Source organism: Sinohyriopsis cumingii, chromosome 6, assembly GCF_028554795.1.
Source record: "Sinohyriopsis cumingii isolate HCF-2022 chromosome 6, ASM2855479v2, whole genome shotgun sequence".
Taxonomy (NCBI): Eukaryota; Metazoa; Mollusca; class Bivalvia; order Unionida; family Unionidae; genus Sinohyriopsis; species Sinohyriopsis cumingii.
The window spans coordinates 73,346,241-73,373,619 of NC_142966.1; the positions used below are offsets into that span (position 1 = coordinate 73,346,241).

Below are 27,379 nucleotides of genomic sequence, written 5' to 3' on the forward strand. Positions count from 1 at the left end.
AAACATCTCCGGGTCTAATAGAAATAAATCTAAATTTCTTTGTACCGCATTGTACACACTTGCCAGTAAGGGCCGATCTGTTATTTCTTGTTGTAGCGGTTGTCATATCATTTGTGCCAGTACGTACTCTACACTTCACACAATATAGATCCATAATTTATGTATAGAGATATGAATATAATTGATTTTTCGGCGACTAAAACAAGAGAACCAGTTAAGCATGTTGCAGCGTTACCAAACTCGATCCGGATGATTATCATCGGACCATCTGGATCCGGCAAGACGCAATTGTTACTCAATTTAATAATGAGATGGATGAAGTGGGATAAGTTGTATTTGGTTGCTCCTAGCGTGGATGATCAACGATGCTACGAGGTGTTGAAAGATTTCAACGAGAATGCATCAGCGATCGCTAAAAAAAATGTTATTGAGTTTATTACGGATATCAATGATGCACCAGGTATTGATGATATTGATGGCGACGTTAACAATCTAGTCGTGTACGATGATGTTATGTTAGACAATCAAAAAAACCCAGCTAGGATATTTTCCAGAGGCAGGCATAAAAACACCGACGTGATATATGTCACTCAACGATACACTCAGATTCCAAAAGTAATTAGAGACAACTGTAATATTCTTGCTGTATTCAACGGCGTTGATACACACACGCTACGAAATATTTGGCAGACATGGTGCGGCGGTGACATGGACTTTAATGTTTTTCGAAACTTTTTTAGTCATGCTCAGTCGACCCCACATGGATTCGTAACGATAAATTTACATGATCCTCGGACACGATATCGTATCGGACTTGACCAAATATTCGGTTAGTTGTAAATAATTTTCATTGTAAGCAGCAGGGGGGGCGATGACATCGACGCGGTCGTCGATGTGCTTACCGGACGCTGACGACGCTGGGGATCGGCGCGCAGAAGGTGTTAATTAAACCAAATGACGTTTGGACGATCCCCCAACGACGTCGTCGTTTTTTTTTTACCAGGCGCTGACGACACTAGATCGTTGAGTTGCAGAAAGTAATAATTAAGCAAAATAACGATTGGACAAAATGTCCGATTCGCCCCCCCTGCTGCTTCTTTCTTACCTACAAGCATCTGATCTGCTTATTCAACAGGCTTCCAGACCATCAGGACTTTCTTTGGAGCTTCCCAATACAGATGTGTATTTTCAAATGCTCAAAACTATATAGACTGAGAGAGACCAGAGAAGCATTAAGGTGCACTCCACTGACTTGTAGATGAACAGAAATTCCCTTTACGGCCTGTGGTTGACCATATATTAACAATGCATATATAATTTTTCTGTTCTTTTCCTACACTGATAATATCATTATATCATTTGTATGAATCCAGTAGATACTTAGCATTTTATTTCCGTGACTGCTCAGGTGGCCTAGTGGTTAGAGTGTCCGTCTTGGATGTGGGAGGTCATGGGTTCGATTCCAGGCTGAGTCACACCAAAGACTTACAAAAATGGTACTAACAGCTGCCTCACTTGGCACTCAGCATTAAGCGGTTAGTGCTAGGACTGGTTGGCTTGGTGTCAGGATAATGTGACTAAGTGGGACATCATGCTACATGTCTGCGACATGATGCCCCAGTGCTAGGCATCACTACATACTGCCAAACTGCAGACATCGTAGCGATATGACTGAAAATTTTTTAAAGCTACATTAAAAATCCAAATCACACACACACACACATCGTGTGCTGAAAAATGGCGTTAAACCCTACAACAACAACAACACACACACACACACACACACACACACATTTCATTTCCCACTTCCCATGCCAGACTAGATTTTCAGATGTATCATCTGTTAGTGGATATATGAATTCATATTGTTTATGAATTAAATATATCTCATTTTTATGCACAGCAGATTACTGTATTTACTGTATATGTTGGGACACCGTATGTGTTGCAATACCATAACTTAATTTTAAAAATAATTTTTTTGATGCACTGTATGTTCTGGGACACATTATTTTCTTCAAGTAATAAGTTGTGGGACAATAATTACATGTTGGAAAATGCACTCCAGCTGAAGTTTTATTAAAAAAACATAAAACTGTGTACTTGAGATAAAACTCTTTAATCCACTGCAGCAGCATCTCATCATCAAAACCCTCTTCCTGCACATGTACAATCCATTCTTTCGGTGCATAAATATTTTTTTTTAGCTTTCTCATGCCATGAAAAATTTTAAGAGGCAGCACATGACCTTAAGCAGAAACTGTAAGGACTAAAGTCAGATTTTTTTCAAATCTGCACCAGTCTTGCTAAAATTTCCACACTTTTGAGCCTCATCTTATCGTCAGTCCATCCAGGAATGCGATCAAAGTACACTAGAATTTCATCCATGTTAATGATCATATTGTTGGCCTCTTCTGACCTTCACAAATTCATCACATCATTTTATTTTCTCCAAATCTTCTGGGCAAAGCTGGTCATCAATGTCCATGAACAAAGCATTATATTGTGTCACTTTAAAAATTGTTCCATTGTTTCAATTTATTTTCAAAATTCCTCTGAATACCAGTGAAAAGGACCCAATGTTAGCTTCCATATTTTGGCTGTCTTTGTATATTCAAAAAAAAATAAAATCGGCACACTTACAAGAACTAGCTTCCAAGGTCAGCTTACTTTGCAATAAAACAACATATGTATTCATATCTTTTAAAAAAACAAACAGCTTCAGAGCATCCACAGTCGGCGTCCCAGGTTAATTGCTTTGTGATAAAAATAACCTTTGTCTTTGATGTCCTGTTAGTAAGTTCAAAGAAGGAGTTTAGTGCTCGCTGCGAGTTGTGTTTATTCACCACCAAGGCTTTTATGTGCTTGGCATCTGTAGTTATAATTAATACAAAGAAGCACTGATGTCTGTGGGTAATGATACGTTTGTAACCATGCTGGTGAAAAGATTGCCACATGCACTTAAGTGAATGTGTTTTCAAATAATGATTTTTATTTGTGAGATACTGTCATACAGTAGACCTGGATATAATTCAATCTTGATTATTTTGCACCCAACACCATGTCATGCGTGAATGACAGTTGTCTTCAAGATATCAGTTGATTATTTCCCTCTTGTTTGCGATTTTGTTGGATCCAGTCTCAGTCATGTAACATATTCAAACCTTTGAGCACAACCAAACAGAATTTGTTTCTCAATGTTCATGTCAATGAACAACGTGACAGCTGTTTTTGGACAGAAGCATTCACAATTCTGCTTTTTCCCCCAGATGTTGTCACTTAAAGGTATTCAGCTATTATGCACACAAGCTCTATACCAACTTCTGTACTATTAACATTCATGCCATTATTCTTGATGTAGTGATAGAGAGGTGTTTAGTGAGGGTGATGTTGTGTTTAACTTTGTGCAATTCTGAAAACAAAAAAATACCACCAACTTCTCCACCCTTCACCATTGTCATATTCTGGACATTTCTTGTGCAGTTTGCTATGTCAGCTTTCTGTCCCATTGCCATTTTCAAGCATTCACAACTATGCCTTTCCATCCCACTTTCTTTTTTCTCTCGGAACTTTATTATTTCAAGCTAGCATACCCATATACATTATTGCAGCTGCCATCAGTGCATGTATGGTGTATCAGCTATTTTCATCCAGGCAATCCTCAGAGTTGGACTCCTCGAGCTATGGTTTTATCGGTGTCCATAAATGCCTTGTGTCAACCCCTTATTGTGCCAAATGCAGGTATTGAATATTCCATACAATCCTACTAACTCCACAAGTATCTCCTGAAGTTTTTCACATATACTAATTCAGAGCTTGGCTTACCAGCTGGCCATGAAGAGATTTGCCTCAGGTGTACCATGTTCATTTCATCTTTAAACTAGTGAATTCATCTGTGCAAAATCTGCATGCAGTTTTTGGCCCAGGACAATATGTTGATACTTGGGTATGCACATTCTTATTTGAGTATTGTTAATATGACCTGTTAATTATGTCAATGAACGCTGTAGACATTCCCACTTTATTAAATTTCTGGTGGAACACAGCTACTATGCATCTGTTCTCTTGGGCATTTAATTCATTCCATTCAAGTTATTTACCTAAGAATCTAATGTTAGCAGTATATTACATATTCAAACTAAAACCATTAAGTCCACATAGTTGCCGCTGGCATCCCTAACTTGCATTGGACAGCCCAGTCTTCACTGGGATCCTTCAGTTGTAGTTGAAGAAACTTTACTCAGTGGTTATCCAGAACATTCTGTCAGGGACTTTCACAGCCCTGTTGTGACCTTTGCACAATCCTGTGGTGTTGGTTCAGTTGCTGCAGAATCCATTCACTGACATAATGAAACAAAATTGATCACTACTGGGCATTCACTCCATTCCAATTTGTTTTATCCACCCAAGAATCTCTTGTCAGTACTATACTGCACCTTCAAACTAAACCCATTGAGTGAGGTCCACAAAGTCAGCCACCTCCCCTATCCCCAACTTATGTTGGACAATTGCTGCTGAAAAACTTTACTCAAAAGTTATCCATAAAATTCTGTCTGTGACTTTCACAGGCATGCTGTTACCTTATTGCACATATTCAGTTGAAGCTTTGTTCAAGGTGTCAGCAGTGATCTGAAACTCACCTTGCTTGAGCTGCCTATTTTACTGTATGTTCTTCATATGTGGTTTTGGCTTTAAAGACCTTTATACCAGGATGCTTTCTGTAAGATTCTAGAGCTGAAAATCAGGGAGAAAATCCCACATATTCAACAGATAAAGGGCTTGCAAATATAATGCATTATTTTCATGCATTCAACTAATCTTTTGGTGTGATCATTTAGAAATTAAAGTGAATCCTGCAATTGTGCAACCCAGTTAAGACCCTACAAACATGGTCAAGCTGTGTTGGAGTGAATTGAAAAGAAGTCAATTTAATGATTTTCTGCAATGGTTACCATTATGAATAATGGTGGGTTGGCATCATTTACACAAAACTGAAAGCTCTTAATGACAGGATGCTTTCTGTCAAATTTGGTCAAATAACATTGAGTGATCTGCAGTAGGGGCAAAATCAGTGTTCTGAACAAAACTATATACTATTTATAACATGCAGTGAAACCCGTCATAAGCAGCCTTTTGGAAGCCTAAAAGTAGCCCCAAAATACAGGGAACTACTTATCAGAGATTCATTTTTATTCTAATTATGTTTATACATTCATCAAAAAGTGGTTGTTGAAGACAGGTAATTGCTCAATTCAGGGAACCTTTAAGGCAGGTCTGACTGTGGCTGCAAGGACTTTGTAGTATTCAATGAAATTGCAATGAGACATGGTCTTGCCAATCTGTGACATGATATGTTAAGCACATCTTATTATGATACTAATAAATGTGAACCAATCTGATATTTTGAAGATACAACAATTTCAAATCAAGTATACTAAAAAAATCTTCTATGAATTAAAGCTACACAAGAAACAAACAAGAATGTCTCCCCTTGCTCATATTCAAGACAGCAGACAAAATAAATCACAAGGTTTGGAAATTTCAAACATTTTTGTCTGGAAAATCTTACCATTTTTTCCATTACTGTGTCCTTGACCACCATCTTGCTTCTCCCCTTCACTTGTGGCACTCTGTGTTGGTGCAGATGTTACGGTTGAGGTTGACACAGATGTGGAGTTTGCTGTCCCCTGCAAGACAGAGATACAAATACAATTAAATATTCTGCTGGTGGATATAATTACCCATGGAGAGTCCATCAACAGGACTGACATTCTATTGGCCAAACAGAAATATTAGAACTCTGTAAGAAGTTTGTATCAACCATGACTTAACTTTTGCTGTAAGAGTGTGGTAATAACTGAGATGCATATTATCATTGACTTTAATGATTCTAGCATGATCAAACTTGTGATAATAGCTTTAACCAAAGTTGGTGTAGCATGAAATATGGGTCACAGTGACCTACTTTTGTGATCAGGTTATGTTATTCATCAAGATGATTCCTCTCACCAAGATCCATGATTCCATATACAGCAGTACTGGAATTGTACAGTATGCAAAATACCAGATCAAAATATAAAATTTAACTAAGACTGTATGACTAAAGAGCAAGTCTGTACAAAGTTCACCCACTCCTCCATACATAGGTGCTGCCAAATCCAATTCCAACAACTGACTAGAACCTAGGATGAAAGACTGGACATGATTCAATGAGGCTGTAGATCTGGATATTGTTTTTATCTGTGTTGATTTCAGATACCAATGGCAACATTGGGGATAGTATAATAGCTCCCCTCTATGTTGTACAGGTTAGCTAAAAAGCAAGGAGACACATATACCTGCACAAATATCAATATTTTATAAGTACATTACATTATGTTTTTCTGCTCTTTTGTTTGGTTTTTTGTTGTGCTTCTTTTTTAACATTTCATACACCTACCTTTTTATTTCTTGCTCTTCTTAACATTATACATGATAAAACATACCAGTGGTACACATTGCCATAATATGGTGCTTGATATTCTGTATACAATATCCTATTTCTGGAATGGAAAAGAGGAATTAAGTTGTACGGGTCTGTGCCCAATCCATTGCCAGAAGAAACTAAAATCAAAATCAAATCAATGCAAAGAAAAACTAAATTTCATGGCTGACCTTAAACAAAACCCCACATTTAGTCTCTCACGCTGGATGACGACCCAGGGGTATTAATGGCAAATCAATTACATATTATGTTATGTCCTCTTACTCTGATACCATGTGTAAAATCTGGATAGCCATGGTAGCTCAGTTGGTAGATCTTTAGAATCCATGGGTCACAGATTCTTTACCCACCAAGGTCATTCTGGGCTGTCCTTGGCATTTAGCTCCCATTTCCATGACATGATATAGCCAATAACATGCTAAAAGTGCCATTAAAATAAAAATAAAAACCAAACCAACTATAACATACAATAATGTTACAGTAATTACTATTTATTTTATATTCGACCTTTGACACCCTCACCCATCCCAGGGACCCAAAAAGAGAATGTTAAAATTATAGTGCCTCTCACAGATTACACTGGTCAACAGTGAAATCATTACTGACTTGAAAAGGCCCTAATCTGTAGTATTTTGGTGTGCCGAACACGAATATAACCGTGAAAAATTTGTATTGGCTCTCGTTTTGAAGATATTCATATACCTCATTTTCTATGTTTCACTGTGTAAATTTCTCCAGTAGGACTGCAGCAACATCCGGAATAATGATGTAACATTGCATAATACCATCATGCTCACATCATCCACAGTTGATTGCATCATTTTCTGATGCAATGCAATACTAATGCCATGCGGCTGCTGAAGTAAGTTGACGTCAGCAGTGTACTATACATGTGTAGGCCTATTATACTAATGCCAGGCGGCTGCTGAAGCTGACGTAAGCAGTGTACTATATAAAGCCCAATCAGATAGGTTCAGCATTTAAAATATTTTAGACGTTGTGCGAGACAGTTCAAGCTACTGTTACATAAAACTTATTATTTTATCCATTTACGTACAATAAAGAACAGTAATGCCTCGAAAGTGTGTTAATACCGCGGACAATTTTTGCTATATTTGTGGGGAAGTGACATTTGCCAACCAGAAGAAAAGTATCAATTCTCAAGTGAAGAAGGCATATCATCTTTACTTCGGATGCAAGGTTGGTGACCAAGACAAGCCTTGGGCTCCGCATATATGCTGTGCTACATGTACAACACAGCTTCCACAGTGGTTGAATTGCAAAAGGTCATCAATGCCGTTTGCAGTCCCAATGGTGTGGAGAGAGCCAAGCAACCACCTAAATGACTGTTACTTCTGCTTGGTTCCTCCTCTTTCCGGCGGAATAACGAAGCGAAAGAAGTCGAGAATAGTCTACCCAAACATTCCGTCTGCATTGAGACCAGTTCCACATGGTGAGGGACTTCCTATTCCAGAACCTCCAGCAGAATATTCTCTTGATTCATCTGACGAAGACAAAGGTGAGTCGACCTGTTCTTCTCCTGGTCCATCAGCATGCAGTGATCCAGATTTTCACTGTGGTGCATCATCAACCCCACACAGAATAACACAGGAAGAACTAAATGACCTGATTCGTGATTTGGACTTATCAATGAACAAGGCAGAATTGCTAGGATCGAGACACCAACAATGGAATCTTCTAGAAGAAGATGTCACAATTACTGCATATCGAAAGCGCCACCAGCAATTGGAGCCTTTCTTCAGAAAGGAAAGTAATCTGATATTCTGTTCCGATATTGAGGGCCTCATGAATGCTTTAAAAATCACTCATGACCCACAAGAATGGAGACTATTTGTGGACTCTTCGAAACTGAGTCTCAAGGCTGTGCTTTTGCACAATGGAAACATTCTTCCATCTATTCCAGTAGCGTATGCTGTCCACATGAAAGAGACATACGATAACTTAAGGCAGCTACTGAATTCCATTGAGTATAACAAGTACAGCTGGAACCTCTGTGGTGATTTGAAGGTAGTTGCCCTTTTAATGGGACTGCAGCAAGGATATACAAAATACATGTGTTTCTTATGCGAGTGGGATAGCCGAGCAAGGGAAATGCACTACATGAGGAAGGAATGGACTCACAGGCAGAATGTAGCCATTGGAGAGAAGAATATCCAACACCCAGCTCTGGTTGAGGCTCAGAAAATCTTGCTACCACCCCTTCACATCAAACTAGGTTTGATGAAGAACTTCGTGAAAGCCATTGACCGGACTTTGCCAGCATTCCGATACCTGCATGAAAAATTCCCTCGACTCAGCGAAGCAAAGATTAAAGAGGGAGTTTTTGTGGGTCCTCAGATTCGAGAGCTTTTCAAAGATGACCGGTTCAACAACTTGCTGGAAGGTGACGCGAAACAAGCATGGAATGCTTTTCGCCTAGTTTCTACAAACTTCCTCGGAAATGTTAGGGCAGAAAACTATAAGGAACTAGTAGAAGACATGTTGATGAAGTATAAGAAACTTGGCTGCAATATGTCTCTAAAGATTCACTTCCTTCATTCCCATTTGGATTTCTTTCCTAGCAACTGTGGTATTGTTAGTGATGAACACGGCGAACGTTTTCATCAAGATATCGCAACAATGGAACAAAGATACCAGGGAAAATGGTCCACTACAATGCTGGCTGACTACTGCTGGACACTCCTCAGAGATGCTCCCGAACAGCTGTACAAGAGACAGGCGAAGAAATCTAAGATGTAGTCAATGACTTGATTTTTTATAGGTAGGCTATTACAGTTGACCTTTTACTATTGGAATGCATTTCGTTATGTAAACATTAATTTCTTGCAGATTACAAAAAAACTAGAGCCAATTTTGCAATTTGACTGTCATATTCGTGTTCAGCACATAAAAATTGATAAGAATTGACTAATTTTATTTCAGTAACATGACTTTTGTAAAAATTTGTTGTCCAGTGTTATTATCATATTGGAACTTTGTCTCAGCAATTTATCTCACACATCTGGTGAATTTGCTCATAGCAGTTAGATGGAGATAGACTTACAGACAGACTGATGGATGTTTGTATGGCCAAAGGGTAATAAGATCCCCAATGTTCATGTGTTCTTGGATTATTCACATCTCGGTATCTGCTCCAGGTTGTTCCATTTAAACATAGATGGTTCCCAGGGAAGGCACTTTTTAAAAAATATACACCATGGTACTTTGATTACCCAGAGAGTTCATGTAAAAAGACATATAATTCTAACCTGCATTTATTGATGGTTCCTACATATTAAAGTACATTCCCTGGGTTCCCAAATATATTTTAATGCAATAGCCCAAACCAATTCCTTATCATCCAGCAAGTTTTCATAATGGGAACAAAAGCTGTGAACAAGTTGTCATACACAGTGAAAATGTATTTTGAAGGATATGTTATATATTCACACCTAGATGAGTTTACAGTAAACATTATGAATATATCACTTACAAATTAAGAATTTAAGATTGTAAATAAATCTTCTGAGAAGATTGATGTGTACAATCACCTGTGTATCAAATTTAATTTTATGGAGGTAATTTTTATTGACCAAGCAAATTCTAAATCCCAACTATCTCTGCAAGCTGTCAGTTTAACTCATGACTTAAGCAATAAACTGGAGATGTATTAAAAAAATAGTGTCAACAATATTTGAGAGAGAGAGAGAGAGAGAGAGAGAGAGAGAGAGAGAGAAGCAAGAGAAATACTAACAGAAGTAGAAGAGATTGCCATAGCAACTGAGGTTGTTGTAGTGGCAGCTGTTGCAAGAAAGGATTTTGTAGTGGTAACTGATCCTGATGGCTGCACAACAGCCTGGGTAACTGCAGGTGATCCACCTAAGTTAAGACGCTCCATTAAAGTAGGTAGTGCTGGTGGCTGCGGATCACCAGGACGACGAGGTCGGCTCGCTTCTTCTTCTTGTCGATGCCTCTCTATATCTTCCTCTTTCCAGATGAAATCAAGGACTTCCAGTGCAGTAATCTCAGCACTAGGTTCTGAAAGGGAGACATTATATTACCATACTTGACAAAAATTATCTCCATGAGTTGAAAATTAATCATCATACCTTCTAATGTTGTTCTTTCTGTAAAGCAGTCTCCATTTATGTTAAGAAAATAATGAAAATTCCATTAGTATATGGTGTGGTATGGTGTCTGATTTCATGAATAGTCATCTACCACTCATAGCTATCTCTAATATCAATGGTAACACATCTCTTGAATGCATAATACAATGCTTTGTTGATAAAGCTGAGATGGACCTTGCATGAATCATCCTCAGGAGGAATCTCAGCTCTGAACAAAATATTGACTTGTCTGCAAAATACGGATTCATTCTGATGCAAGTTTTGACAAGCATGATTGATGTTCTATATTTTTTTGATTAAAAATAATTTGCAGAAACCCACAAGCTGTTTGTTTCTTCCCTCTTTTTATTCTTTTCAACTGCTGAGTACTGAAACCAACTTGTACATTCCTCTGACACCCCAACCAATCCATTTTAAAGTAAACGTCATACAGGTCATGTATCGGTTAGAATTTCATGATACATACTTTTAACTTGTGATTATTCACTTTGCTTGGGATCCTCATTCATCCATATTCTTCTGGAAGGTCATTATTTACACGTCCTGACAAACACATAGAGGAAATCAAGATGTGAAAGTATGTGGACACTTTTGGATAAAGTCAACCTATGCTGTGATCCAGTACAATTGGGATTCAATGTCACACACTGTGATGTTAAAATACAAGCTAAGCAAGTTGAAAAAAAAACAACCCATACTACTCTATATTGTGATAATTAGACCTGACATGCTCTTTTCTTGACCCAATTTAGTACATGGCAACCAGTGCTAAGGTCCATATCAATTAAAAGTGTTGTCTCGAAGTTTCTTGATGACTGATGAGGTGCAGTACACTGCATTCAATAATTAGACTTGGTTAATCAATATTAAATTTTGGAACAACAATTAATATTTAAGATGATCACACTGACTTACGTCGTCATATGATCAAGTTAATATGTTCACAAAATATAAGGGCACTAAAAAATTATTAGTCATGACTTGGACCTTGAACCTTGTGTCATGGACAGATCTTTGAACTCATCACAGAAGTTGCCAAGATATACCCATGTGTTCAATTGTTCATTCAAGTCAATACTTACTCTTTACTTACTTTGTCATACTCAATTATAGTTCAAAATCCAAAGACTGATACGATGATAGAACCGGCACTATGTCAGGGTATTTCTGAGATACAGTAAAAAACCAAATCTGACTGAGAAAAAACCCCAGAAAAAATCCAAGACAAAAACAGTCATACTTGTTTATATTATTATGCTCACAAACTTGATATCTATGTTACAGGATGCTATCAACTTGTGCTATTTTGATCAAATGCAACAATGAGCAAAGTATGGTAAAAAAAATTCACTTTTCTTTCATACAACTCACTTTGGTCAAAAACTTAAGGCAATCTCAATTCAATTTTTCTGATAATGATGGGAACCTGACCTAGACGTTTTTCTTTATGTCAAGGCTCAAATCAAATTCAATTTTAATCCATGAAGTTCTGTAAATAATACTGACTGGAAACAAAAATCATGACATCTGAGAAGCAACAAGATGTGATCAGTGGACATGGGTAACACTCCATGAATATGGCTGATGCATTTGTGCCCCAATGATGCATAGTCTACATGGTCCCTAATCATGGATTTATTGAATATAGCACTGCACTATGCATCAGAGATATTGGAGGTAACTGTCTCTTATAATCAAAACTGTGCCATCCTCAAATCAATGAAGGAGACGAAAATAAATGGACTACACAGCGTACCTATAATGGCATTCACTTCTGAATAAACAAGCTAAATATAATTGCTGCACTTAACAATAATCTGAATAATGAATGCATTTAGCTTCAACAGCAAGATTCATTTAAAAAAAACAGACAGAACTCAGATGACAGTTACCAAATGTAGAAAACTGTATGCAAGTCATCTGAGGTTTAATAATATTTATTTACATGAGCTGCTTGTAATTATAGGTTACTGCATTTGTATGGGAAAATATGAACAAGCTTTTTGGATGGAATACTGCATGAACTTGGGAGTGCAGTATATCCAGCTGACAAAATGAGTACATATTTTCCCATACAAATGCAGTAACCTTTTTATTATATGCTCATTTTCTTATTCTACCTAAGGTTTAATTATATAAACAAAATACACTACAAGAAACAACGTAAATGAATGTATGCCATATTCCAAACTAAATACACAAGCGCATATTTATCATTACACAACAAAAACATTATTATTGCGCACATAACTCTGTCCAGATAAATTTGAACTTAGTCGCACGCTCGACATAACTTTCAAAAAATAACATGTCTAGTTAAAATTGAAATTTGGAGTCATATTGTGAATGAATGTGCATTGCAACAACTTTTCCATTTGACTGGAATGAATAGAATTTGGTATTTTTTTTGATTCTATGAAATTTTGTGATTATGGACTGGATTTGTATCTGACAATTCCACATGAAATACATGGGATTGAATAAGCTAGGGAGAAGCATGCTGACATCTGCAAATGTGTTTCTGCGTCTGTCATTGAATGTTTGAAATCATAATGTGGGAAAAATATGAAGTCTTTCAATTGCAATTATCAAAAAGATGCTATGGAATTTAATGCTTATTTCATTTTGAGTGCAGTAAGGAGGATGTAATTGCACTTGTCATCGAAATTACAGTACAATTTCGAAATGTGTAATGAAGATTGAGAACCCATCACACGGCTTATGTAATTCGGATTTGCAGAACTCAAAAAGTACATTTTGAGGAAATTCAGGATGTAAAACTGTAAGTATATTTTTTTTGCCATTCTTATCACCAGCTAAAGAAGACAGTATATGACTTGTCACTTGTATGTTATTTGTAAGGACATTTTCTTGCATCTGTTATATACTGTAGCTAGCCTAAATCTGTAACACTGTATTAACTTGGAATGTGCCAAAGCAGCTGGTATGTGGCAGTCCATGAAACATCTGTTTGAGTTCATTCAGAAACAAGTTTAAACAACCACAACGTAAAGCACCTCTTACACGAGTGTACATGATTGTTTACAAATCAAATGTGCTGGCGTCTGTGTCCAGTGTTTGTTTACAATAGAAAGTAGTTCCTTTATGCACGTGAATGCTATATGTGTATTGGCGCGTGGGTTCAATATCGGGTAATACTGCATGATTCTGACAATGTAAAGTTAATGGGGGAAAAAATGAGCATATAATAATGAGTCATATTGTATCATTCAAAAATGTTTCATTAATTTTACATCAAATGAACAAGAACTTAAGATTCTGTTTATCATACAATCTTAATGACTTTTCATTACCCTTTCCTTATCATGTATATAAATAGCATTTTATACTGAAAACTGCTATGTTATAGCATAGCAAAAGATTTTCATGGCATGACACTGTGATGTTAATAAACTGACTTGTGTCATACATAAAAGTTATGAAATGAGTTATCATACTGTATATTTCATACCTAATTGGAAAGAGTTTGTGGATTTTTTACACAGATTTTTACAGTCAAATTTCATTATTTGTAACATGTGATATTATGTGGATTCATGTAAATTGTATGAGACACATCATCATAATACTTACTACTGTGTGAATATACTGGTCCACTGGTACGCAACAACATTCCAGTAACATGAGGCAGGCTCCTAGCATTTCTTCTTTTCATAATCAATGTCTCAAATGGATGAAATCTTTAGACAATTGAACAGTTCTAGTAAAATAAATACCGCCTCCTTTTCTGTAATTTTGCATCAATTTCAGTTGAATTTTTCAATGCAGTATGCTATTTTATATTTTATATATGTTTATGTGTTCACAGATGTCTGCACATATGTTCCAGGCTTGATACTTTGATTTTTTTTAAAATTACATAATTATTTAGTGTCAAGCCAGATTCTTCACATCATGTTGTATATGCTGTATATATTGTACATCACAGATCGAAGGCCTCAGGGTAGATTACTTCTGTAACTGAGTTACCTTCTCTAAATAAAGTCTTTATGCATAAAGTTCCAGCAGTGAACACATTGCATCAACAGCCACATATGGTACGATGGCATCACATGACATGTATATGAATCAAATGGGTGGAAAGTCCACTGATATGATTGAATATTTCTTCCCAGAAACCATATGCTTGTTTTCCTCTGTGACTTCCACATTAGGGTGAATTCCCCTCCTCTAGTATTTCCTTTTGATAGGGGTGGGGCGTAAAAGCCTAATCATGCGCTGTCTTGTGCAACTTCCTATTTTGACACATGCACCACTGGAGGTATTTTATAAGTTATTGATGTTGAAGAAAACAAATGAAATAGGTTGCTGCACATGCCATGCCATGAATAACAAAACAAAATGAATCTGTATAAAAAAAAGGAAAAAAAACAATGAAAACTTAACAAGACACTGAGGAATCCACCTGAATAGGTCAAATACATGTACACACAGACTTAATGTAAATGCAGGACATGCATTTTTTTGCTCAATATTGAACATATTTGCAAAAAATATTGGAAACACATTTGTTGACTGATTTGAAACATTATTTGTTAATAAAACACACGCTATTCCTTACATGAATTTGAGAGGAATCATAAAGGCAAAATCTACACACAAAATGAAATAGAACATCAGAAGTTGATTCCAAAGAATGACACAACAGATTTATTTCCTCATCCTCGGTAGACCACATATAGAAAAACTGATCACATCCATGGATGATAATGAATTCCTGTTGAATAGAACTAATCTACAATGAGTAATCTCGATGAATCTTGCACTGAAAAAAAACTGTCCATGATGCATATGCACCTAACCTAGCAACCTACAATGGCAACAGTGAGTTCCATATGAGACAGCACATTATGTACTGATACGATATATAAACCGAAAGCAAGATGTGATCGGCAGGACTTGAAACCATTATCTGATCCTTAACGCATCATAATGGTAGTGACATAAACAATATTTCAGCACATATGAATAAAAATAGTAGTTCTACTGTCCTTTGTAAAGCACACTAGTTGTTTGATGTTGACAACCATTATTGACATAGCTGTCAACTTTTCAAAAGTCAAATAAAGTTGAATTAAAAAAATATGGAGATTAGGACCTAAAATTTGAGTTTTTTTCATGGCATTTTTAAAGCATCATTTTCACTCAATATTAGGGGTGAAACGATTCATCAATATATTGATGCATCGATACTTTTGCTGAAATGATACACATATCAATACAAGAGACGGAGAATCAATACAAAATGATAATTAATGTATGCATGTTATTTAATCTTCAGAGGTCATGAATAATTATTATTAGTTACCTTGTTATTCAGTAAAATTATAGTCCATTGGAAACAGCTTTAGCAGTCACAGCCAATCATGTTTATTAGTAAAAATGAAAAAGATTATTTGAGAATACCCACTCACTGTCTACAAGTTAACACAAAGTGACATGGTTTGTAATCTGCCCCCCTGCCCCACACTGGACAATTTCATGCTAATTACCTTAACCCAGAAGTATGTACAGCATATACTATACTATTCCAAATGTGTTCCACATGTTTAATGAAGTACTTTACTTGTCATTTAATCACTTTCACGCAGAGTTTCTACTTTGAATTGTATTTTGACTCCTTTGGTCGATTTGAAAGCTATGCTACCAGTGTGTTGTGTGTTGAAATATGTCACATTGAATTCTCATTTGTGGTTATTGTTTGTTCCGGTACAGGTTCAACAATAACCACCAATCAGAAATCAATGTAGCTTATTCTCTGTGTGAAAAGCAGGAAGTATTGGCAGAGCAAAAGAGAGACTTAGCAGGAAAGTCATTAGATATGTCAAGTACTTAAGCGGAGATGCTGTCAAGGTGTGCCATTGCATGAATCATGCAAAATTTTTAAGAATTCATGTGCTTGGAGAACAGTGAAATGCGAAGATTTACCACAAATTCATTGAAAGTCCCACATATGAAAATGTGCTTGGCGAAGTATAAAATTTTTATTTAACTGTTCTTGTCGCAACATCTGTTTTTTGAGTAGCAACTGTTTTATATCTGGGTTCTTTAAGCACAATATGAATGGTTGTGAAACTAAATTTGATTAAAACATCGTGCCCATGAATAAAAATTATGGTGTACTTTGAACCATTCATGAAGAAAGTTTTATAAATGCGTGCTTAAAATATGGGCTACCTAGAAAACCTAAAATGTCTGATTCCCAGTGTAGTTCATTACGATTTTGTTTGGCAAATACTTGCTGTTGATGATGATGATGACAATAATTTTTAAAGTTATAAAGTATATCACATTATTGGAGCTGGGAAGTGATAATGGCAACACCAGTGAGTGATTTTGAGCCAAAAATGGTGTTAAATATGAGTCAGTACATGCTGGATGGAAAAAAAATAGACGGCATGACGCTTTCAGTGGTATTTTGAAATTAAATGTACAAAGGGCAAAATACTGAACCGAATTAAAATACAGACAATTTAAAAGTATAATGCAATTTTCATTTTTTTTAATTAATCAAATTCGCCCTGCAGATCATATGCTACAAAACAATATACATGTATCCATATCAGGGTTAAGATAAACTGAATAAAATAAGGGTTAAAAAATGCAATTAAGAAGAAAAGATATTTATTTTAATACCTCTGTCTACACAAACATTGATGGACTAAATACCCTATTACAGCATTATCGAACAGATAAGAAATTTGGCATAGTAGTCAGCAGAAGACTGATTTAAAGAAGGAAGTTTATGCTAGTGAAAAATCCTATTTTGGAGCGGATGTATCCAAAAGAAAATATCTGTGAACCTGGAAAATTGTACAAAACAGTCACAAAGATCAATTTCCCAACATAATCAAGCTGACAAACTAGCTATATATATGCCCCTTCAGAAAGAAGCACAGAACAATACTGATACAAAGAAAAGGAGCAGAGTATGCTCAGAATTAATTAGCAAATTAATGCTTATACAACTAGAGGTGACATCTGCCAATGATGTTGGTTTCAGTAGAGCTATAAGAATGTGGAGCAGGAAGAAAAACTGATACTGAGGTTTAGATAAATGTTGACCTATGATCATTTCTTCCTCCCCTCCTTTTTTTCTTTGATAAAGGGGGAGGTCTCTCTTAAGATACAATCCTGTCATCATCTCTCCTTAAACTGTACTTGGGAAACAAATTTGGAATTTCTGTTTTTTATGTAGAGATATTTAACAAGTGAACGAAGGTACTCATGCAATAAATGAAATTAGCATAGAATGAGCAATGGCACAGATTTCAAACTGCTCAAGTTTTTCACCTTGTATAAGTTACAAGAAAATTGTAGAATAGGACTAACAAATACAAGTACCTGTCCCTGCAGCAGTCTTTTGCATCTGCAGGAAATAAAATGTGATAGATTTTGTTGATATTCAGCCTTATTCGCATGCCATGATTTGTTCTAGATGAGATTTTCTTTGCATGAGGAAATTCTTCTGTTTTGAAGATAACATCATAATGGACTGCTCCGGTGGCTTTGTGGATAGAGCCTCTGCCTTGGATGTGGGAGGTTGTGGGTTCCAACCCCAGCTGAGTCATATCAAAGACTTATAAAAATGGTACTAATAGCTGCCTCGTTAGGCGCTCAGCATTAAGAGGTTAGTGCTAGGACTTGTCAGCCTGGTGTCAGGATAAAGTGACTGGATGGGACATCATGCTACATGAGCTAGTGCTAGAAATCACTATAAACTGCCATGCTGCAGACATCATAGCAATATGACCGAAACGTTAAAGCTACGTTATAAACCAAATCACACACACATACATCGTAATGTCTGCCAAGTGTAACTGAGACATGAAATTAATAATAATGTTTTCAAATCATTCATGTTGTACAAAACAAAGGGAGTTAAATGGAGCCACCATTACAAATACAACCAAGAATTTCAACATACATGAAAGGGCACCACCTACACCACTCTCTTGATAACTAGCACCCTGATAACTCATGAACCCGCTTATAATGCGGGGTCAGGTGTGGATCCCATTTTAAAATCAGAAAATACCCCACACCTGATCTCTACTTGTTGAACTTGAAGAAAATCTCAATCAAAATTGGTAACAGAAACTTTGATATATCGCTTGTTTTATCATCAAAAACGGTAGACAGGACCTGGAAATTTAAATCAACATTATGAAAGATCAACTTTAAAAAAGTCATAAAATTTGCTACATTTTCTTTCCAAACGACATTCTTAGTACACTGTAATTAACGATATTCAAGGAAATTTCGATCAATGAAAATGTCACACCTAGTGGAGGCAGTACTTTAATACATAAATAGCAATTAAATATTTTTTTATTAACTGAAATTTGTGTTCTAGTTCTATCTTTTAGTTCCTTTTAAGTGTAATCATCATAAGTGCAATGTATCCTCATGTAATTAAATGTAAAATGTGTCAATCTAACATAACAGCTATGCATGCTAACATTTCTCTGAGAACCTAATTAAGAGCTGACCGTGATTTAATATCGGACTAGCTGAAGCGTTTGTTGTATTGTTGCACTAAATAAAAAGTGGGCATCCTTTTCTATTATCATGTTAATTACATCTTATGAATCGAAGGAGATGGAATTAACAAAAAGGTTAAAAGGCATAAAAATCCTACATGCTTAAGAACCAGTGGCCCCGGTCATATGTTGGGTAACTCATTTCAGTCGATCAATCGAATACTGTTATAAATGTTATTGTGTATGTAATCTAATTAAACTACCTTGAATTAACCTACTCAATCATAATTGATTAAAAATAGCAGGGCAATCAAGCAAAATGAGTACTTCATAAAATAAAGAGCTTTGTTTCACAGATACGGACAACTGTGGGCAAAATGAGTTTCAGAGAATTCTTGAATTCACACGTAGAGATATCTTCAAGGATGATAAGAAGTTTCACTGTTACCTGCAATGAAATCACTGCATCAATATCTTTAAGTTACTAATTGAACAATTAAAAAGTTTAGTTTTGACGTAGATGATGGTTTCATGAAATGTTGTGATTTTTGATAAATAAGAATCTTGTTTGGTAGCGTATACAGTTAGTCTGGTTTATTGCTTGGAAGATCCTTTTTTTGAAAATACTATCCATAACACTCCTGGAACCAGACTAATCAACAAAACTAAAAGCCGTGATGTAATACAAGAATGTTTTTGCTCACCATGTTGGATGTTGAAACCAGTTGGAATCATGTTATCAATCTTTCAGATGTTGGACAGTTTAAAAATAAATGTAATTTATAAAGAATAACAAAAAACTTCATCAGAAAAAGCGCTTTATTGACAATTATTCTTGATGCAATTGTAAAACGAGGATTCAGTCATTAAACAGCCCAGTTTGGGGCCCCGAGTGGCTGAGTGGTCTAAAGCGTTCTTCATTACGGATCACTGCCATCTCACCTCTGTCTGCGGCGGTTCGAGTCTAAGATTCAGCCAATGTTGTCATGTGAGAAAGCTTGCCAGTAGCTTCTCGTGGGTTGGTGGTTCTTTCCGGGGTTTTCCGGGTTCTTCCTCCACCATTAATACTGGCTGCCATGTATAGCCTATCGTGCTGAAAAATGGCGTTAAACCCCACAACAACAACAACAGCCCAGTTTCCCCTCCCCTAAACCCAGCAGTTCTCTGGATGTCTAGTGGATTTTTGGAGGTCCCTCGGTAATTCATGCTCTAGCTTATAGTGTGGTATATGTTTTTGGACCCCAATGTGTGCGAGTTATCGAGGGGGAGGTGTTTTTACCAAAGATGGCAAGACCATCAAGCTCATACTTGTATCAATAAGTATCATATCGCAAGCTGCATATCATGAATCATATCAATATGCGGCACAGGTGTATCGTTTCACCCCTACTAAATATTGACCAATCTTCCAGGTCCAGTACATGTGAAATTTCAAAAGTCATGCCATTTCTTCCTGTGATGCACCTTATTTTCCCCCAAATGTGTCTCTTTTCATATTCTGGTTAGCTGCGGCCAAACTGCACAACAGCTAAAGATTAGACTTAAGTAAACAAGCAAGAAAGCCAGTATGACTAATTAACAGTAAACCCTTATCATTGCAATTATCTTGTGAAAAGGATTGCCCCTATGACATACTTGAAAGAAATTATGCTCTACAGTGTGTGTATGTAAGCAAATGATTTGGGAAACAATTTTTTTGTAACAAACAGTGCCTAAAGCGTGTAAAAAGTGTGCGTATATTCATCTAAACAGTTGAAATCTCCAGTTTCAAGGTAACGTACATGTGGTTCATTTTCTTATCTTGGTTTTGTTGAAGGGGTATAAAAAAACTCATAAATTTATGGAAATAATGTTTAACTCATTAACCCCTGGAGATTTTTGTCATTTCCGCCTGAAATGCAAGTTGGAAATGCATTTTGGGGTTACTTCTGAATACATCCAAATACACTGGGTTTCAGGAGGCTTTTGTTTAGCCAGATGCCTAGATGTGTTAGAAACATGGTTTTTATTGGCTATTTCGCTCATGCATGTACTGATGGGTAAAAATTGGAGTTCTTTTTTTCAGCTTATTATCTTCATACACAAAATATATTTTATTAGACGTTACATGATAATACCAGTACTCTACTTAGTGGTTTCATCTGAACAAATGTTTATCTTGTTATGATAGGAACTACTTATGTATTGTAAACTGTATGAAAGAATGTTTAACTTTGATCAACACTGCTTCAAGCAATTATGATATGTTATAAACAATTATGAATGTGCATTCATTCCTTCCACATGTTTTCTTTGATTTATTCATAGATTATTCTGTTAGTGGGCTACAAATTGATTACAGGGTAAATGAAGCATAATTTAAATGGCATTAAGTACATTTTTTTTGTATACCTAAATGATTTGTACGACAATCTGAATATGAAGAATGCAATAATGAATAATAAATAATCTTAGTGATAGCATATTTAACCTCTATAATTGTTTAAAGATTGTCTGGCATCCAAAGTTTATCTAAACATTTTTCTCTAAGACCCTGGTAATTTTACAAACATAAACAATGCACAATATTCATCATTAACTAGTTTTAAGATAATTCTCAGAAGCAATGACACCTTATATCTATCTCCAATTAATGTATGGGGACAACATTTAAATCTGTAAACGTCCTATAATTATGAATATAAAACAAGGCTTGAAATTAGCTGTAGTATGACAGCCCAAGCCAAGCAAATTTCCAGTCAGACTAGTACTTTTTATAATTTCTAGAATCTTATGGCAAGTAAATCTCAGTATGTGTCTCTCATTATTCTTGGGGAAGGACTAATGAAGATTCAGCTGGACTGGGAAATTTCTAAATCTAATTATTCCTCTGGCTACATCATTCTCATTTCCAAATACTGTTGCGTACTGTTGACATATATTCTTGTCAATAATAATACATTTCAATCTGCTGTAAGAACAGACTCGACTGAATGTACACTTGTGACCATACCCAGGTTAAGTAAAACATTTACTTTTTTAAACTGGGAATTATTTACTCATTAATCTGTCAGTTGACATGAACATGCATACTTTTACCCATTTACTCAAAATTATTTAACTCTGGGTTTAATTAAAATTACTGAGTAAAATTATTACTAAGTAGTAATATTTTACTTAGCAAAGTAATCAATAGGTAAACTATTTACTTTTGTTGTCGTTTACTTGCAATTTCTTAATTTGCTTTACTTATCATCACTTGCAACTACTCGCAATTACTCATCCATTACTTGTAATTACTCATCCATTTGACAAACATTTTACTAAGATTTAACTAATTTTAAGTAAAATAAATACTTTAAAGTAACTGCATGTAATCTTTTTTTTAGTGCAAGTCTGAGATGCATGAAAATTTGGATCACTGTGACCTGATTTGTGATAAGGATGTAGTACTCAACAATATACACCTCCTCCCCGACTTCCAGGAATTCTGGTATAACAGATTATATAATGGGTACCAAAAACCTACTTAGTTCTCAGTTATATGCTAAAACTTAACCCAAGCCACTACATGGAATGTAGGGCGCTATGATCATTTATTGTTGTAAGGGTGTGGTAATAATAATAGTGATGCATCATTAATATAGTTTGATGATTCTATCATGAACAGAACTTGAGAAATATTCTGAAGTCACAACATTTGACCAAGTCAGTGAAGCGTGAGGGGATGTAAAAGCAGTACTCATCAAGATGCAGTCTCTCAGAGAATTTCAAGATTCCAGTCATAATAGTATTTATACAGTTCCAAACAACCTGACCTAAAAAAACTTAATCATGGAAACACAATTAATGAATATGTACAAAGTTAGCCCTCTCAACCACACTCCCCTGGGGGTAGGTGCAATGAAACCCACTCAAAACTGGTGCCTAAGATTTAGGAAAAAAGACCTTGACATTCAGACAGGGTGTACATATCTATATGCCAATGTTAATGTCAGGGGCAGTAGAGGTGAACTAATATAAAAAAACACCAACCTATCTTTTATGAATTTTACTGCAAGTCACTGTCTTTGATGACGTCTCTGCTTCTCAACATAAAAATTATTTACTCTCAGAGGTTGACTGATTTTGGAATTTCTCATAACATGTGCCATGCAAAATACACAATTTTCAATAATAATAGGAGAAAAGAAAATAACTCAAGACTATCATGCAATAAACACAATTTTAAATAATAATAGGAAAAAAGAAAATAACTCAGACATTTTTGACCACCAATATAAATGTCCAAAGCCTGTAGTCTGTATAAATAGACCTGCTTAGAGCCCATTTAAAACTATTCTTGGGGCAATTTATACAGCTGATTATCACGGAATAAATTAAAATGTAAGGTGACAAACACTACTGTGGGAGAGCCCATGGGCTAATTTGCATGGGTATACTACATGAAGTGGAACAACCCACTTCATTTGAATTAGGTACAATCATAGAGATGCATGCTGAAGAACTCAAGTTATTACACATTATTGCTTAGAATGTTTAAGCCATTGTTTCTGAAGCTTATTGGTTGCACTCTAAATTTCTGTATTGTGCAAAGTGTTAGATTTTTTTAACTTCCCAGGATTTCCTCTTTGGTTATCCTGGCATTCTAAAAAACACCTTGAAGAAGTTATGTAGTATTATAAGAACTTTTAATTCCCTTTACTTTAGTGTATAATTCATAGTGTAATCTGGATCACAGAGTATACAGCTTGGATTACATGCACCTATCAAAAAACTGCTAGCTCTGCTAGGTCATTTTCACTTCTTGGACTTAGAGGTAAATTGTATAAAAAAAGAGCCCATAACTTTTTTCCTTTATATATATTTTGTAATTCATTCATTGCATTTTCAGGAGCTGGTATTTTCTAGTCTGGCAAAGTTTGTTTTCCTTATCTTAATAATTGCACTGACTCTTTTTCTTAACAATTTACCTCTAATGTCCAGGAAGTGAAAATGATTGAATTTGATGTTCCTCTAGTTTTATATAGGTTAATGTCATAATATAACTTATTGTTAATTGCTCAGTTTTGCTTTTTTTAGGTCAAGTGCACCAAATCCCCTTGGGACCTCAAGCATACACTTTCTGAGTCCCCAAAGGCACCCAACGCTGTCTGAGAATATGGCAAGAATGTTTGAGCTTATAACAAGTCATTCACCTGGTGACCTTCACGTTTCCCATACCTCTCATTGCATAATGGGTTGCACAAGATGACTGCTTAGATATTACAGTACTATGAAACATTGATCCATCTGGTAACCAGTCTACTTTGCATCCATTCAACATGTGACAACGTATATAGTTTCCAACAATAATCAATTTATCCAAACTCTGAAAGTGTACATCATAACAGTTTTGGAATAGGGATACACCGGATGATTTTCGCTAGAAACTGTAACAAACTGTCTGATGAAATACAGACTGGATAAATCCACATCTGAAAGTACCTAGTCCCGGATATTGGACAACAGTTATTTTCAGTGCCTTATATCTTGTTGTCTGAAATTGTGTAAAGTGGCCACAGTAGCTGCTCCAGTTCAAACTGAATGGTCATGGTACAGTCAAACCTGTCACAACAGTAATGTTTATCTAATGGTCACCAGGTCTCAACGGTCAAATCTATTTTCCACAGTGAAATTTCCTCTATGAAAGTTTACAGGTTTTTCCTAATCAAATAGTGGCTTAAACATTCACATGCATTTTACTGATTATGCACATGAAGTATTTGTTTACCCAATTAAGGCATTGTTTTAATAAAGGCATGTTTTATGTTACTTACCATATATACTTGCATATAAGTCTGTTCTTTTTACTTAAAATTCAATTCCTTTTGAGTAGGATCATCTTATAAGCATGACATACAAATAAATTTGATATATGTAGGGATAATGTTGGAAATTCTAGATGTTTGCAGTACATAAAATTACTTTAAGGGTGAACTGCTCAATAAAGTTGTATACTGTACAGAGTACATTTCATGACTTGAAACTAATTCACAGGAGTTCTCGCTCATCATTGCTTTGCAAGTGCACAAAACATGCATTCTAGTGCCTTATGAGCATCTCTGCAATGATGACCATACTAAATGTATTAAACACAGAAGATTAACTGAGAGGTAATTTTTTCCTGAATTTGCTTTTAGTTTATCAAAGTTGACCTATTCACCAATTTTCTATCCATGTCTACTTTTAATTTTAAAGGAAAAGCCCAAGAATGCTACAGACCACACTCATATTTGATGGAAAATACTATTTTAGACAAGAAACTGTTGGTAGCATATAAAACACTGGAGGTAATATGTTGTTTGATTCTGGCACTGCTTACTTGCAACTTGTTTGGAAAGTCCACAAGCAATTCTTACAGGGTTAGGGTACCAGTCATGCCATATTCTTGTCGAGATACATTTTGACTGCAGAATGCTTGGGCTGTACATACTTCTAACAGTGTTTAATGAACAACTAACAGCCAACAAATTCAAAGTGCTTCTTTTTATTCCTAATAAGCAGAGCAGCAAGAATAACATCCTCACCTCTGATGATCTGCTGGTGACTTTGGTGACTATGTCCATACCTGTGACCAAATCTGCTGGCACTACCGTTTTTAGAAGTCACCTAGCTATTTCCAAATGGTCCATTGCTTGCTACTATTCATGGCCAGTAGAGGACAATAGCATATCGCGTGAGGTTATCAATTCATGTATTATAGGTGACATAACATCTTCAATCAATTCAAGATTTGTTCTTGCAAGTCAGTGATGGAAGTAGTTTCAGTGACATGTCGCAGTGATTATATGTCGTCTGCTTGACAGTAAAGAGTTTTCCTCATGCGCTTCTCTGACAACTGTTCTGGCATTTGCCTTATATAACTTAAGTAACTTACTTCACAGCATTGACTGGGGTGTATAAATATTCTGCAGCAACAATACTTTCCATAATTGGGTCACAGTCCAATATTATGCAAGACAAATCCCATCATGGCCAGTTGTTTTTCGTATTACATCAAGGTTTGTATAACCCCAAGCTAAACAGGTACAAAAGTATAAGAACAAAATGCACAACTAATTAGGGAACAAGTCCATCTGGTAACTAATTAAGTCAAGTGTCATTTGATGCCACCCTACTGGAACATGTGAACATTTTGCCTCAACAATGCATTCTGAATCTGGGTTGCAGTCCATGAGAGTTGTTTTTCAAGGACTTGCCAAGTTTTTAAGATCATCTAACATTTTTCAAAGAGTTTGTTTCCTTACTGAAATTTTGTCTATATGTTATCTTGTTTATCACTGCACAAAAAAAAATAAAACATGCAACTAATTAGCATACCAATATATCAAAGGGATGCCAATCCATTTGATAACTATTCGTGTCCTGTGTTATTTGACTGACCCAATTTTATCCTGTTTTATTTTTAAAAAATTTAGAATATGTAAATAACACAAATTCAGAATTTAAAAGTGAGATATTTTATCCAGAGTGAGTCTTTTGTAGTCCCACTGATAATTTCAATAACTTTTCACAGAAAAAACCAACTTTTTAAAAATACAAGGAGTTTTCAAGGCAACCCCTTAAATTCAAGTTAATTTGCAACAAGTCTGTTTATACCTCAAGCCTACTGCTCCATGTGCTATGCATACTTGATGCATCAACCAACACATGCCATTTTTTACTTCTGGTTTTTTTAAATACCTTTTTGTAATTTTATGTTCAAACTTTCTTTCAAACTCAATAATCCCAATCTTTTAATTGTTTTTTTCTTTTTTTCTTTACAACCTAGAACAGGCAATTAACCAAGTTTTGCTAAGAACTGATGAAATTGCATATCCTTGAAAAAACACTGGTTTCACCCATAACATATTCTAACCTCTTTGTCGACGGAGGATAAGAATCGAGTTGCGGACTGTGTCTCGTGGATATCCCATCTCCAGGAGTGTGATAGCTGCAAGGGTGTCCAATGGATCTGTGCTAGTACTCCCTGTAACAGAAGTCATATGTTATGAAAAAGGTAGAGGTACAAGACAGTTGATTACAGGACATTACAACACAGATAAAATGAATGATTAATAAAAATAATGGCAGCTCTGAAAAGCTGTGCATAGTTTTAGCTGATTTTGGCATCGATATGCTGTAGTTTCACAAATGTTTTATAAATTTCATGAATAACAAACATGTGTGAAATTCCATTTATTAAATAAGTAAAAATTCACACAACCAGTTCATTCATGTAATGAGGTGTTATGGCATAC

The 27,379-nt window shown here is 35.7% G+C and overlaps 1 protein-coding gene and 1 long non-coding RNA gene across 5 annotated transcripts in view; one reads left to right on the forward strand and one right to left on the reverse strand.

Moving 5' to 3' along the window:
• LOC149797204 (baculoviral IAP repeat-containing protein 2-like) overlaps nucleotides 1–27,379 on the reverse strand; it is a 162,783-nt gene that overhangs the window by 58,311 nt on the left and 77,093 nt on the right. For all 4 annotated transcript variants that reach the window (XM_089961892.1, XM_089961894.1, XM_089961891.1 and 1 more), the window contains 3 exons: nucleotides 26,998–27,108; nucleotides 10,239–10,522; nucleotides 5,570–5,687 (listed from right to left, as the gene is read on the reverse strand). In XM_089961892.1, coding sequence (XP_089818018.1) covers nucleotides 5,570–5,687; nucleotides 10,239–10,522; nucleotides 26,998–27,108 — 513 coding nt within the window. The remainder of the gene's footprint in view (nucleotides 1–5,569; nucleotides 5,688–10,238; nucleotides 10,523–26,997; nucleotides 27,109–27,379) is intronic.
• Nucleotides 22,491–25,042, forward strand: LOC149797205 (uncharacterized). The gene is made up of 2 exons (XR_016421784.1): nucleotides 22,491–22,590; nucleotides 24,180–25,042. It is a non-coding gene; the product is annotated as an uncharacterized LOC149797205 (long non-coding RNA).